The 15534-nt window shown below is 39.5% G+C and overlaps 1 protein-coding gene across 7 annotated transcripts in view; it reads right to left on the bottom strand.

The window, feature by feature from the left end:
• Window positions 1–15534, bottom strand: part of TPK1 (thiamin pyrophosphokinase 1) — a 568487-nt gene that overhangs the window by 445190 nt on the left and 107763 nt on the right. For 2 of the 7 annotated variants that reach the window (XM_074945276.1, XM_074945277.1), the window contains exons 4-5: window positions 6591–6695; window positions 5501–5957 (exon numbers count right to left, since the gene is read on the bottom strand). The exons of the other annotated variants lie outside the window; for them this stretch is intronic. In XM_074945276.1, coding sequence (XP_074801377.1) covers window positions 5903–5957; window positions 6591–6695 — 160 coding nt within the window. In that variant the 3' untranslated portion in view covers window positions 5501–5902. Of the gene's footprint in view, window positions 1–5500; window positions 5958–6590; window positions 6696–15534 lie in introns of those variants that run through there. 7 annotated transcript variants of the gene reach the window in all.

Here is a 15534-nt window from a genome sequence, read left to right as displayed (position 1 = left end):
TCACTCACTCTCTCTTTCTCTATATCGTTCTATTTAAGTCAGTTTTTCTATTTGCCACCAGAAATTGTTTGATACTAAAATAAAAGAACTTCATTTCAAATTCTGCCAAGCTATTAAAAAAACTGGAGCATGTGCAAGTTGAAATTATTTGTGCTAATTCATAAAACATATCCACACATTACAGCTAACTTCTCTGGGAACAAGCAATGTCTGCTCACAACATTATAATTCAAAATTACTGATCCACATTTAATATAGTTTCGACTGTTATTTTCTTGTTACGTGTTTGAATGCTGAGAGTGCAATCATAAGGTATGTTTTCAGCTGTAACAGCCATAACAGTTCAGCCATAACAGAAGCAAACACTATTCCCAGTGAAACCAATGAGAGCTGTGCCATCAAGGCTAGATCTGGCCCAGAATTTAACCACATTCTCCTAATAAAAGTCATTTATAAATACAAAGTAGGGCTGTCTATTAATTGTAGTTAACTCATGTGATTAACTCAAAAAATTAATTGTAATTAAAAAATTAATCGGGATTAATTGCAGTTCTAATGGCACTGTTAAACAATAGAAAACCAATTGAAAAATTACATAGATGTTTTACATACATTTTCAAATATATTGATTTAAAATACAATACACAGTACAAAGTATACAGTGCTCACGTTATATTATTTTTAATTACAAATATTTGCACTGTAAAAATTATAAACAAAAGAAATAGTATTTTTCAATTCACCTCATACAAGTATTGTGCAATCTCTTTATCATGAAAGTGCAACTTAGAAAAGTAAGGGTTTTTTTGTTACCTGTATTTAAAAAAAAAAAAAACAAAAGAATGTAAAACTTTAGAGCCAACAGGTCCTCTTAGTCCTACTTCTTGTTCAGCCAACTGCTAAGAGAAACAAGTTTGTTTTCATTTATGGGAGATAATGCTGCCCACTTCTTATTTACGTCACCTGAAAGTGAGAACAGGCTTTCACATGGCACTTTTATAGCTGGCATTGCAAGGTATTTATATGCCAGATATGCTAAACATTCGTACGTCCCTTCATGCTTTGGCCACCATTACAGAGAAGCTGCTTCCATGCTGATAATGCTTGTTAAAATATGAATATGTTAATTAAATTTGCAGCTGAACTCCTTGGGGGAGAACTGTATGTCTCCTGATCTGTTTTACCCACATTCTGCCATATATTACATGTTAGAGAAGTCTTCGATGATGACCCAGCACGGTGTTCATTTTAAGAACACTTTAACTGCAGATCTGGCAACATGCAAAGAAGATAAACCAGTGTGAAATTTCTAAATTTAGCTACAGCACTTGACCAAAGGTTTACGAACATGAAGCGCCTTCCAAAATCTGAAAGGGACGAGGTGTGGATCATGCTTTCAGAAGTCTTAAAAGAGCCATACACTGACGTGGAAACTACAGAACCCAAACCCCAGAAAGAAAATCAACCTGCTGGTGGCATCTGACTCAGATGATGAAAACGAACATGCGTCGATTTGCACTGCTTTGGATCGTTATCAAGCAGAACCCGTCATCATCATGGATACATGTCCCCTAGAATGGTGGTTGAAGCATGAAGGAACATATGAATCTTTAGGGTCTCTGGCACATAAATATCTTGTGACACCGGTTACAACAGTGCCATGAGAACACCTGTTCTCACTTTCATTGTAAATAAGAAGCAGGCAACATTATCCCTTGCAAATGTAAACAAACTTGTTTGTGTGAGCGATTGCTGAACTGCACTTGTAGGCTCTAAAGTTTTACATTGTTTTATTTTTGGATGCAGTTTTTTTTTTTTTTTTTTTTTTTTACATAATTCTACATTTGTATATTCAACTTTCATGATAAAGAGATTGCACTACAGTACTTGGATGAATTGAAAAATACTGTTTTTTTCATTTTTTACAGTGCAAATATTTGCAAAAAAAATATAAAGTGAAAACTGTACACTTTGTATTCTGTGTTGTAATTGAAATCAATATATTTGAAAATGTAAAAAACATCCAAAAATATTTAAACAAATGGTATTCTATTTTGTTTAACAGCAAGATTAATCGCACAATATTTTTAACCTCACGATTAATCACAATTAATTTTTTTAATCGCTTGACACCCCTAGTACCACGTAATAAATTAAGGCCCCGATCCTGGGGTGAGCTCAGTGTTCCCAACCCTCTTGAATGTATAATGAGTCTTCTGATATTTGGATCTATTGGGATATTTGAGAGACACAAAATTTTGTACAGATTTAACTATTTTGGTTAGAGCTGTGATATTATTACGGCCCTTTGTTTTCATATTTTATTTTATTTTTCCCAGAAATTTATCAGTGTTTATTACCACAACAACAAAAACAGGTGGAAATCAGTGCAAATAACTTAATAATTTTACTAGGTAAATATCAGGGTTTATTTTGATAGACGTAAAAACAGGGGGAAAAAGTTTTCAGTAGATTAATGCTCTGAATTCCGTTTATCAATGTGGTTTGTTGCAGAACTAAAACAGAACTCAAAACACAATGCCACCTCTGAGTTTAAGAAAACAATACATCTCTAATCCCCAAATAAAACCTTTCATTTGAATAAACAGTTTACTATTGTAGACTTAGAACTATTAGCTTATAAATATTTACATTTTATAATTGGGCAATACCATACGCTCAACTTCATCCTTTTCTCCTGTTTTTGTTTTTTAAATTTTCAAATACTTCCTTGTGTTCTGAAACATATTCTGACACAGATTTTCATTTTCTTCCCATTTTAATGTGTCAAATCTTTAAACCATTATCTGCTAGCAGCTTGAACTGTGGACATGGTGGACGTGAGATTGATCAGTACGTTCAGATGCGCACGCTCTTCAGAGCTTGCATGCATGACTGTTTCTTTATTCTGTGTATCTTCTAGACTAATACATAGCTGTACTTCAACAGGCAAATTTGTATATACACATAGTCTAATGTATTAACGTTTATATATATCATGCAACATATTGTATTTTCCTAATGAAAAGTTATTTTTTTATATATTTGAATGATACAAAAGTAGGGTGAAAATCAGAGAAAAAAAGAATACTGGGATTTTTTCTGTAAAAATTGGTTTAAACTGAAAACAAAGGGGCATAGTTATTATACAGAAATCATTGAATCAGTACAAGCCCTATTTCAAGTTATAATGGTATAAAAGGTGCTTTGTAGCAGTGTAACTGGGCCCACACTATTAGTTTCAAACTGATATAGATAATGTGGCATAACTGTGTAGCAAGCCCTTGCCATTTTCCTTAAAGCTCCAGCTCCTTGGATTCATGTGATTATGAGAGTATCTCAGCTTTTATTTACCCAAAACACAAAACAGAATAAAAATTATACACCACCTTTCCAAAAAGCAAAAACCTAAGTTTCTAGCTCTCATCGTTGCAGAGGAAAACTTGTAAACCTAACAGCTCAAAAAACAGAAGGCAATTAACAAAGAATTCAAATGCATTATTCTTCTCTAAAAATCCCATAATGTTTTGGGCCTTAACTCATCATTTTTTACATGCTAAGTGGGATTGGCCATACGATGAGCTTGAAGTGTGTGGACCCATATACCCACACACAGGACTCCATGAAGGTCCAGGAGTTCATCCACATGGGGCTCACTGCAGCATCAGGGCTGAAATTAGCATATTCATAAAGCACAGGAAAAGTCTCTAAAACTATCCCTCGGCCTATCTGCTGCCAAAGAAAGCAAAAGATAGTTTGTGGTTCTTTGGGTATATGATGTGGCCTATTTTTGCCTGGCTGCTGCATCTCACGGGAAGAGGAACTCACCACGTATCAATCTGGTTCCTTTTCCATTTCAGTCCTGCTGATCATTTTTTACCTTGTGAGTTCACATACCACACCTGAATTGTACATCATCAAGCCGTTGAACACGCTAGAATTATTCAAATGGATCCTGTCCGATCTATATAACAATAAGAATTTTAAAAACGATATAGAAAATGTTCACACACACCAACAAAAGATTCCCACACGAGGGTTTAGCAGCAGTGATGAGCTGCCAAAAATCTTAACAACGGGTTCCCTCCTCACCCCACGAGGGGGGTCGTTGCCCACCCCTGCCCCCCGGGACTCCTTCCCCATCCAACCCCCCCACGTTCCTTGACGCCCCCCCCAGGACCCCTGCCCCATCCACCCCCCACCCCTGTCCCCTGACTGCCCCCAGAACCGGGCAGGAGGGTCTCGTGGGCCACCGTAGTGGGTGCCCACCTCACCCCGAAGAGCCAGAGGCACCTGCCAGGGGGCGAGGTGGGGAGTCCCGGAGATGCTTACCTGGGGCAGCTCCCAGGAAGCATCTGGCAGGTCCCTCTGTCTCCCAGGGGCGGGGGAGCGTAGCTGGGGGGGAGTAGGGGGAGCGGTTGCTCCCCCACTGATCACATCAAAAGTGGCACCTCAGACACCGACTCCCTGGGTGCTCCAGGGCAGGAGCACCCACGGGGAAAATTTGCTGGGTGCAGAGCACCCACTGACAGCTCCCCACCCCGCGCCTGGCCCCAGATCACCTCACCTCCGCTGAACACGCTGCTTCTCCGCCCCCTCCCCCCCGGCTTCCCGCGAATCAGCTGTTTGGTGGGAAGCCGGGGAGGGCTGGGAAGCAGGCGGCGGCTTCCTACTCAGGCTGAGGGTGGCAGAGGTGAGCTGAGACCGGGAGCGGTTCCCCTGCACGCCCCCCACCCCGGTTACCTGCTACAGCGTGGGCGGCCCTCCTCGCCGCCCCCCTCCCCGCCCGATCTCACCTGTGCTCTGCCTCCCTGGGCCTGAGCGGGAAGCCGCCGCTTGCTTCTCAGCCTGCCCCAGCTTCCCGCGCAAACAGCTGATTCGCAGGAAGCCTGGGGGGGCGGAGAAGTAGAGCAGGGCGGCGTGTTCAGGGGAGGAGGCGGAGGTGGAGCGGAGGTGAGCTGGGGCCGGGGGTGGGGCGGGGAGCTGCCAGTGGGTGCTCTGCACCCACCAAATTTTCCCCTTGGGTGCTCCATGGCTGGAGCACCCATGGAGTCGGCGCCTAAGGCACCATTTTTGGCCAGTTAAATTTAGGAGCCCTTTTAGAACCGCTTGTCCCTCGCGGAACAACCGGTTCTAAAAGGGCTTCTCAATTTAACAACCGGTTCTAGCGAACCGGCTCCAGCTCACCACTGGTTAGCAGACTTCACATGCTGTAACAGCCCCTGCTGTTTGACTGATTGTACGAGCAACATGGAGGTTACCCCTGTATGACTTAGGCATTAAATGGACACATCATTATAATATGGCAAAAGAAGGGTTTAAAATGGATGTAAGTATAATTTGCATCTACTTCATGGTCCTTTTATGGTGAGGAAGCATGTGAAGTGGCCTTAGGGTAAATAAGAATCAGGCTCAATGAGTTAAATTCATCTCCAGTGCAACCCCATGGGCTTACAACAAGGAATGAATTGTGAAGCTCATTTTTTTCCTTTCCTTTTTGTTGTGATCCATTCTTGTTTGTGTGTACTAACAAACAGCCAGCTACACTTTATTTATTCTTTTTCCCCTATATAAAATGATGGATCTTGTGATTATCCCAGAAGAAAAAAAGCCTATTAAAAGTCGCTTTTTTTTTCAAACTGTGTTTATTTATAATGAACGTACAATGTTAGGTTTTTATTCCACTAGAGAGAGACTTTTTGCTGCTGCTAGTTTTCACAATTATTTATCTAGCAACCTAGCTATATAACAAAACCAACAGCCTAATTCCAAGCACAAATAGTTTGCAATATAAGCATATGTACAAATAAAAAGTAGAGCACACAGGTCATATGCTATGCAATAGCTAGTAGGCTTTGTAAAGGAGATGGCAGTTCAGCAATCACATGACAGAGGAAGGAGCTTAGTGTACAGTGGTCTGGAAGGTGTTCCGAAGCTGCGAGGAAGAGGGTGTGAAACTGGAAGAGAAAAAAAGTGGCAGTGAAGAGACATGTTTGGGTAGAATAAAAGGAGCAAATGTGGGAAGAAGAAAAAATAAGGGTACAGATATGTTGTTTCACACAATGATTAACGTGGCACACATCAAATGAATTAAAAACTGGCTAACCGATAGGTCTCAGAATGTAATTGTAAACAGGGAATCATCAGCAAGAGGATGCGTTTCCAACGGAGTCCTGTAGGGATAAGTTCTTGGCCCTATACTATTTAATATTTTTATAAGTGATGTGGAAGAAAATATAAAATTATCAATGATAAAGTTTGCAGATGACACAAAAATTGGGGGAAATGGGCCAATACAGAAAAAGACAGGTCACTGATTCAGAGTGATCTGAATCATTTTGTAAACTGGGCACAAACAAACAACATGTGTTTTCACATGGCTAAATGTAAATGTGTACATCTAGAAACAAAGAATGGAGGCCAAATTGCTCGATCGGGGACTCTATCCTGGGGCTCACTGAAAAAGATTTGGGAGTGGAGGTGGATAATCAGCTGAACACGAACTCCCAGACACTGTGGCCAAAGGGCTAACACGATCTGTAAAAGCATAAACAGGAGAATCTTGAATAGGAACAGAGAGGTTATTTTACCTCTGTATTTGGCACTGGTACAACTGCTGCCACAATACTGTGTCCAGTTCTGGTGTCCACAGTTCAAGAAGGACATTGATAAATTGGAGGGGGTTCAGAGAAGAGCTACAAGAATGGTTAAAGGATTAGAAAACATATCTTATAGTGATACGCTATACAGATTGAGTCTAACAAAGAAAAGGTTTATAAGTACAGTATATCAGTACAATCCAATGGCTGGAAGCTGAAACTAGACAAATTCAGCTGGGAAATAAGGCATTAATTTTTAACAGTGAGAGTAATTAACATCTGGAACAATTTACCAAGGGTCGTGGTGGATTCTACATCACTGATAATTTTTAAATCAAGATTAGATAGTTTTTTTAAAAAGATATGCTCTAGGAACTATTTTGGGGAAGTTCTACGTCCTGTGTTATACAGGATGTCAGACTAGATGATCACAATGATGCTTTCTGGCTTTGGAATCTATGAATCTAAATAATTCATAGCTAAACATACTTCAGAAATCAGTTTAGGAAGGTACAAGATGGCTCTCCCAAAAATTCTCAGATAATTTGCCTTTAAAATTTTCTACTATCAGAACTGCAACATCTCCCTTGACCTACATGCAACTTTGAGGATGGAAATGGAGAGGAAAAGGCACACCTCTCAACATCACAGGGTTAGGTCTTCATTAGCCATCCTCCTGTTGGACAGCACATGGACCAAATTGTTTCTGTTGGCACCATCTAAGACTGTGTGTGACTACATTACAAACACAGTCATGCAAGGAAACACTGCTTTACAAAACACGATTGAGGTTTAGGGCAATAAGTACAAAGTGGGGTCATGTTCATAACTTGTATAGAGGACAACTATATCCTGATCAGGTTTCCTGGCACAGCTGGATGTGTAGTGTTGGCAAAACCAATAATGGGAAAGTGAAAAGACAGTTATGGCTTGTGATTGGGGTTTGTGGATCTATATTACAGCCCACACTCCAAGTGCATTTCCACTTGATCATAAGTGGAAACATAAATCTATCTTCCCATGTGGATGACTTAGTGGGAGGTATTTGGAAATGTTACAAAGCTGTAATCAGGTACATTTAAGAAAGAAACTTTTGTCTGCTTGTTAATACATAGGATCGGGAGTCTGGAGACACAAGTTCTATTCCCATCTCTACAACTGACTTGCTGTGTTCACACTGGCAAGTGAATTGGCCTCTCTCTGATTCAGTTTCCCCTTCTTTAAAACATAGGTAACACCTAATTCACCACAGTGTACTGAAGCTCAATATACTTATATTTGTAAATCATTTTGATATCCTCATATGAACAGCTCTGTAAAAGTGTAAAGCATTATAGTTAGAGAATTGCAACTTGTTGTATTTCTACAATATTAAGTTAGCTCATAGCTGACTAGAAAATTACTTTGTGTAAAAAGCTGAATGCTACATTCAACAATCTCCTCTCATTTGCACCAGTTTTACTCAGATTAATGCCAATAATTTCATTTGAGTCAATGCCAATTTGAACCACTGTGACAGGAATTAAGCCATCTGTCTGTGTGGTGCTAACCACTATCATACCCTGTGAAGGGCCACTGACCTAGTCCTACTGAACAACTGACAGTGTGTCTTCTATAAGAAGATGCAATTCTTGGGGGTTTTTTACACCATCAATTATGCCTGCAATCATTCTTTGGGAATTTAACATTCTGAAATATGGAGGAATACTTTTACATTTTCTTTTTCCCTTGAAGTAAGTTGATAAGCTAAGAAGTAAGAGGCAGAAAGGGGTAACTCAATAAGTAAATTACGAAAAAGAAGTGTCTCAATACATTTACAAGACTGTTTTTTCTCTCTCCCCTAGTACAGAGATTTCCACGGCTGTCCACGCAGCAGAGAGGGGCAAAAGGGATAGTTTTCCCCAAGGCACCTCCCCCCCCAACTGAGTGCCATTGCAACCTGCAGCACTGGGCTGCAGTACCACTCAGGTTTACCAGAAAGTGGCTGCCAGACCACATTTGAGTGAGTGGCAGGACCTGGCACACTGGGTCACAGCACCACCCAGCCTCCCATCTGCAAAACCTGAGTAGCATTGCAACCCCATGCATCAGGTCACAACACCCAGAGCAAGGAGCCAGGCCCAACTCTACGGTATAGCAGTCACCCACCTGGTGAGTGCAGGGTTGGCTTACTCGCCAATCTCTCCACCACCACCTGGAGCCTCCCTTCATTGTTTTTGCACCCTTGGGTTTTTTTGGAAGGGTGGGGAGAGGCCTCTGTTTCAGATTTTGCCCCAAGCCCCCAAAACCTCTGTGTGGCCCTTAAAATTTCAGTCTTTCCTTTGTAAAGTAAAAGACTACATTTCTGATATTTAGATACAAGATTACATAATCTGGTACTGAGAAATTAAAAATTTTTTTTTTCAACTAATTGTTTTTAACCGATTAAAAACAGTTTAGGGAGAAAATACATCACTGTCAACCCTCAGGAAGCAGCTAGGATCTAAAGTGAACAGTAAACGTTGTAACAATACAACATTCTAACTCATTAGATTTTGTTCCATATGATACTATACTTTTAAAACTCACCTCCTCCTCAGTACACAGATTCATGAGGCTTTTAAAGAGAGAAAGTAAAAACATAACCGTGTGATAAAGCACTCCTAAACACATCTCCATGGCTTCGCATCTGCTGGCTTCTGTAAATTTCAGAGAAAGTCTGCTGGACAGCAATATAAGGTGGGCGCTAGATAGAAATCAGTTTTCTAGCTTGCCTAAGGTCTAATATTGCAGTCCACGTTTCAAGTGAACTCTTCATTAGATGTCACTTCAATAAGTTCCGAACAGTAATTAAACCAAAGAGGACACGTTGCTCCGTGTTCAATCCTCCAGAGTCATCGAATAGAACTTTTTCTGTAGTCAGCCCATCGTGTTGACACACTGCTATGAATATATTTACATTTTAATTTCAATGGTGGTTAGCAAACAAATTTCACTGGTTTGCTCTGATGGGAAATTCCTTTTACAAATTGTAATGCTTTGTGGCTCACAACACGCTCATAACATCTTCATTGGCTACGTTTAATTACAGCTCTCTTTAAAAAAAACAACAACTATAATATTGTATAACGGATTCAGGTATTTTTCCTAGCCTTTTGATATAGGCTTATTTTATTTTTTCCAACCTCAGATACTAAACTACATGGCAGGTGGAATGAAAATATGAAGATTAAACATTTCCTCTAACTTCCCATTTCCAGTCAGATTTACTTTGCTTCCATGCTGCTTTTATCTCTTTTGAATGATTAAAAAGTATAAAGCTGCTCACACACGTATGGGGGTTTGTTTTGGGGCTTTTTTTTCCAGTGGGGAGAAAGGTCTAATCATTTTCCTAGCCACTTTGCCATAATAAATAATAACAATAATAATAATTTTCCATTTATATAGTCTTTCATGCAAGGTACCCAAACTGCTTTACAAACCATTAAAAAAGGAAGAGCGAGATTTTGCCCTCTGTACTTGTGTCAAATGATGCTTTACTCCAGGAGTAGTCACATTAATTTCAGTGAGGGCTATTCACAGAGCAAGGCTGTATTCAAAGTGAATAAAGGGTAAAAGAACCTGGCCTTAAAACAACATATGTCCTCTCTGTTTTTATTTTATTTTATATTTTACGAAATCAGCAACGAATGTAAAGTTTCTGTACCACTGGAAGTGAATACATTTGATGTACTCAGGGGAAAGGACTGGAGATATAGGGTTCTATGACCACATTCTGCTCTGGGAAATATAACAAACCTTTGTGCTGGAAAGCACCCAAGTGTTCAACTCCTTCAAGGAAATTTTTCAACAAAAATATTTTTTCCCCACTGGAAAATGCCAATTTATCAAAGCTGAAACTGTTCACTGGGAAAATAATCAACTGTAATGAATTTCCCGATTGGAAAAAATTTTGGAAGAAAAATTCAAAATTGTCAAGATGTTCCATTCTGACATTTTTTGAACAAAAGATTCCAGTTTTTCAGTTCAATATGACAACTTGTTTAGAAATTTAAGCTAGTTATAGTAAAAATAAAATAAAAATAAAAGATGTTGAAATCAAACCAAAACCTTATGAAATTATCTAAATGAAATATTTCAACTGACGAGTCCTTCAGTGCATGGCTTATGGGCTACAATATGGACCCTTCTTCCCCCTTGGTCAGCTTGTTTCCTTTGTCCTTGATCAGTCTCATCCCTTCCATAGGGAATCCCTGGGGGAATCTGGGATCCGGAAAGCAGGCAGATGCCCCTGACAGATTCAGGCCTCTGCTAAAACATTTTCCTGTTTGGATGCCAGTCTAGTGTCTAGAGCAATTACATTTCAATAGTCAAAGCACTTTAGATCAATGACCCTCTTCTGATATTCTTTTGGAATCTCAACCCAACATGGAGGCAAACAGACAACAGAGAAACCAAAAAGGCTGCACATTCAAATGAAGTTTGCAGCTTGGATACAGAGTTCATAATCTCACATAGCATTCATCTATTATACAGATTCCCAAATCGCCACAGATGCCTATTCTGCTGCCTTCCTGAGGTCCAAAGAAGCAGGGACCCTGTTTCTACAGACCATTCACCTGGCTAGGTACCATCATTTTTCTTTCAAAAGAAGCAATGTCTTACATTTAAATCACAGCAGTGATTTGATCATTATTTGATTATCTTTTATCCATCTGTTCCCATGACACAGACAGAAGAACTACTAACAATGCTAACAACTTTGTTCTTGTAATTTGTTTTTTTTTTTCAAATCTAACTTATGCACAAAATTTTATTTAGTTCTGCATCCATCAGAAGTTACAAACCGATTTGTTTTTAACAATTGTATGACAGTGGAATTTAGAAAAAAATGGAGACACCAGCTCCAGATTTTTGAGGAAAGGGGTGATTTTTCAGTTTTAAGCCTATAAACTATTGCAAGGATTGACTTGTAAGTTTCTAGAAAATTAAATATTTACAAAGAGAAAATTTTTACTATAAATATAAATATTTACTAAGAGAAAATAGGGAAAATTTTGTTATGTTTTTCATTTGTTTTAATGTCTAACAAAGTGATTTAAAATCCAGTCCAGTAGAAAAATGAAACACAAACTTTAACTATGGATGTTAATGTGGCTCCATAATGTAACACCTTCATGACTGAAAGATTCCCCACATGCTTTGAACAAACTAAGACCCCAATTCTGCAAACTCTCACGTGCGTGCTTAACTTTAATCCCAGGAACAGTCCTGCTGAAGCCAGGATCAGGGCATAATATACAGACATGGATCACTTACTTAATCCACAAATGAAACGTAGTCAACTTCCAGAGTGGAAAATGGCAGGCTATTACCAGTGCACAGAAACACTATGAGTATTTCAGAGTAGCAGCCGTGTTAGTCTGTATTCGCAAAAAGAAAAGGAGTACTTGAGCTCTAGCTCACGAAAGCTTATGCTCAAATACATTTGTTAGTCTCTAAGGTACTATGAGTATTGTTAACCCCAACCATTCAAAAATCATGAGTGAGAACTAAGAATGTAATAACCATAGCTGAAATTTGGCCGGGACACCAGAATAAACATCCCTACTCTTGCAAAAAGTGTCATATGAAACCTTTAATACCCCAAACTGACACTGATTGTACACCATTTCGAAAAGATTACTGGAACATCAAAACTGAAAATTGTATCAAGATCTAAGTCAAAATTAAGACACTTTCTACCTGAGTGGAAATCCAACATTCCCAGCTAAAGATATAAAAGAAAGATATCTGTGGCGGTGATGAGAGTGGTGGAGCACCATTAGTTAACTGTCATTATGTACCATGTAGAACTAAGGAGGGAAAACAATATGTTTGTTACAGACAAAGAATATTCTCAGAGATAAACCCTATTTGTTTGCAGCATCTGTTTGCTATCTCCCAAGACTAATTCTTTCTGACGAATTTAACATTTAAAAAAAAAAAAAAAAAAGGAATGAAATGCTTACTATGGGCAAATTAATGCTTATATAGTCTTCATATTCCTGTAAAACCACTAAATACATCAGGCATTATTGTATGAAAAAATAAAAAAAGATTTTAATTTAGTGCTATGAAATAACAGTCTATGTATTTTAACATTTCAAATATTCCTTTCCCAATTTTTAAGATCCGTTTCCTCTTAACTTTGGAATTGATCCACCAAAAGGAATCCCCAGGTTTCCAGTGATGTTTAGAAAAGATCATCAACTGCTAATACTTATTTTGTAAACTCTCTTCAGAAGCTTAATTCTTAAAGAAAAAATCCAGTACAACTATAAAAATGCTAATTAGGGAAGTTTTGGGGGAAATGCTGCAGACAATATATGCACAGGAAATTAATTCTGTAGATGATGTGGAAAAGATGGCTTATAAAGTTAACGAGATATTACTTAAGGCAAGAGAAACAATTAGGCTATTAACAGTGAAGATAAACCAAACATTGTGCCATCAAATATAGTGAAACTAATTAAAAGTGAAATGAAAATTAAGAGATGAATATGAACACAAAATCAAATGAGATAAAAGGCAAGAGTTAACAGACTACAAAACCCCAACTGTGCTGCAACGGATAGCATCTAAAAAAGCGTAAGCAGTAGTAGTAGTTGGGTTTTGGTTTTCTGTTGTGAGTTGTTTTTCTTTATTTCTTTGTTTGCAGATGCCTAAATAGAAAGATCTGTTTTCCTTCGGTGCTTTTTGGAAGGATAAAAGACATTTTTATGGACATCAAAAATAAATGATCGTCTCTCCTCAAAGACAGGATATAATTACAATAATGAATTCTGAAAAAGCAATAAGCTGTGTCATACAATTAGCTAATCATTATGAACAACATACAATGTGTAGGGATAGATTTCAGATATGTAGGTATACAACTCATATGCTTAGGTGACTTTACATAATAAACTAGTACGCTCAGGTGACTTTACAAAATACCATCCTGTCACTGTAGAAGTGCAACAGATGCCAAAACTAGTGCCCTGCAAATCTGCGGATATACGTGGATCATTTTTACGGATCAAATGCAGATACAAATTTTGTATCCATGCAGGGCTCTCTAAACATTAAGCCTGATTTTGATTTCACTTACACTACTTTTTAAGCTGGTAAAACTCAAGTAACTTCATTTACTGGAGTAAGTGAGATCCGTATTGGAACCTTTGGCCCAGCAAACTAAGTTTTCTACATGCAAAGCAGCCACCAACTTGGATTCCACATGACCCCTTTCAGCAACATAATGAGCATACTTTCAAAGGGAGGTTTGTACAGAGGAAAAAAAGCTTTAAGTACCCATGAGAATTCAACCCTCCTGACTGCCTCCAACTCTCTTTAAAATTTACACAGTCCTCTGACATCTCTTCTTAAAACCCACCTATGTCATGATGCCTACAAAATACAGAATAATGCTTAGGCAGCTGATATGCTGTAACCATTGCATGTCACACCAATCTTAACTGTCTCACTCTTTATCTTGTGCTCCTCTCTGCCAATCTTACTCACCTGTTGTCCCTCATCTTAAAACTTGGACTGTAAGCTCTCTGTAACAAGGATCATCTTTTTATTATGTTTGTACAGCGCCTAGCACAATGGGGCCCTGGCCTTTAGGCAATACTATAAATATAATTATTATTTACATTTGTATTTACAATAACCACAAAACCACTCAAAAGGGTACTTGCCCCAGACACTCAGAGAAAGACAGGTCCTGATAACAAAGACTGTCATCAGGCTATTTTCCAGTAATAAGGGGGGGGAAGGGAAAACATTCCCTGACTAGCTGCAGGACATGCAAGGATGTAATGATCCCTCCTTCTGTTTAGAACTACCCCTTACTAAAGTTAGGCTGTAAGCAACATCGGGCAATGTCTTGTAATTTACTTGTGTGAAAACTATTCAATTTATTAAAGAGAGGTGACTTGATCACAGCATATAGTTACTTATACATGGCAAAGATATGATAATAGGGAGCTTTTCAATCTAACAGATAAATGGCTAAAAGCTGAAGTTAGGCCTAGTTTACGCTTAAAACTTATACCATTGTAACGATCTCTGTCAAGGTGTGTGTGTGTGGGGGGGAGAACAACACACATGCCCTCAGTGACATAGCTATGCCAGCAAAACCCCCAGTGTAGACTCAGCTATGCTGACAGAAGAGGCCTTTGCTGGCATAGCTATCATCATTCAGGGTATGTCTACATCTAAAACGCTAGAGCAACACAGCTACAGCTGCACTCCTGTAGCGCTTCAGCACACACGCGCGCGCTACAGCGATGGGAGGGGTGCTCCCATCACTCTTGTGCCTGCCTACAGTGAAGCAATACAGCCGCATAGCTATAGCTGTACGGCTGTAACATTTTAAGCGTAAACATACACTTTAAAAAATCCACCTCCCCAAGAGGCAGTAGCTAGGTTGACGGGAGAATTCTTCCATTGACTTAGTGCTGTCTACCCCAGGGATTAGGTTGGCATAGCTACATCTCTTAGAGGTGTGGATTTCTCACAGATGTAGTTATGCCAACAAAAGTTTTTGGTGTAGACCAGCCCTCAGGGAGGTGGTGGTCCTGCACTGACAGAAAAACTCCTTCTGTCAGCTTACACTGTGTCTACACTAGGAGCGGCATAGGCTCTGCATTGTAGACAAGGCTTTAGATGTATTTAGGGTTGCCAACTTTCTAATAGCAGAAAAGCAAACATCCTTGCCTCGCCCACTGCCCCGAGGCACGGCCCCATCCCACCCCTTGAGGCCCCGTCCCCCTCTCACTCAATCCCCACTCCCTCCATCGCTCACTGTCCCCCACCCTCACTCACTCGCTCATTTTCACCAGGCTCAGGCAGGGGGTTGGGTGTGGGAGGGAGAGAGGGAGGGCTCCAGCTGGGGTTGCAGGCTCTGGGGTAGGGCCGGAGATGAGGAGTT

This window comes from Natator depressus, chromosome 2 (assembly GCF_965152275.1).
Source record: "Natator depressus isolate rNatDep1 chromosome 2, rNatDep2.hap1, whole genome shotgun sequence".
Classification (NCBI taxonomy): domain Eukaryota; kingdom Metazoa; phylum Chordata; order Testudines; family Cheloniidae; genus Natator; species Natator depressus.
Note: the sequence above shows the minus strand (reverse complement) of the source record. Positions and strands in the feature narration are given on the sequence as shown.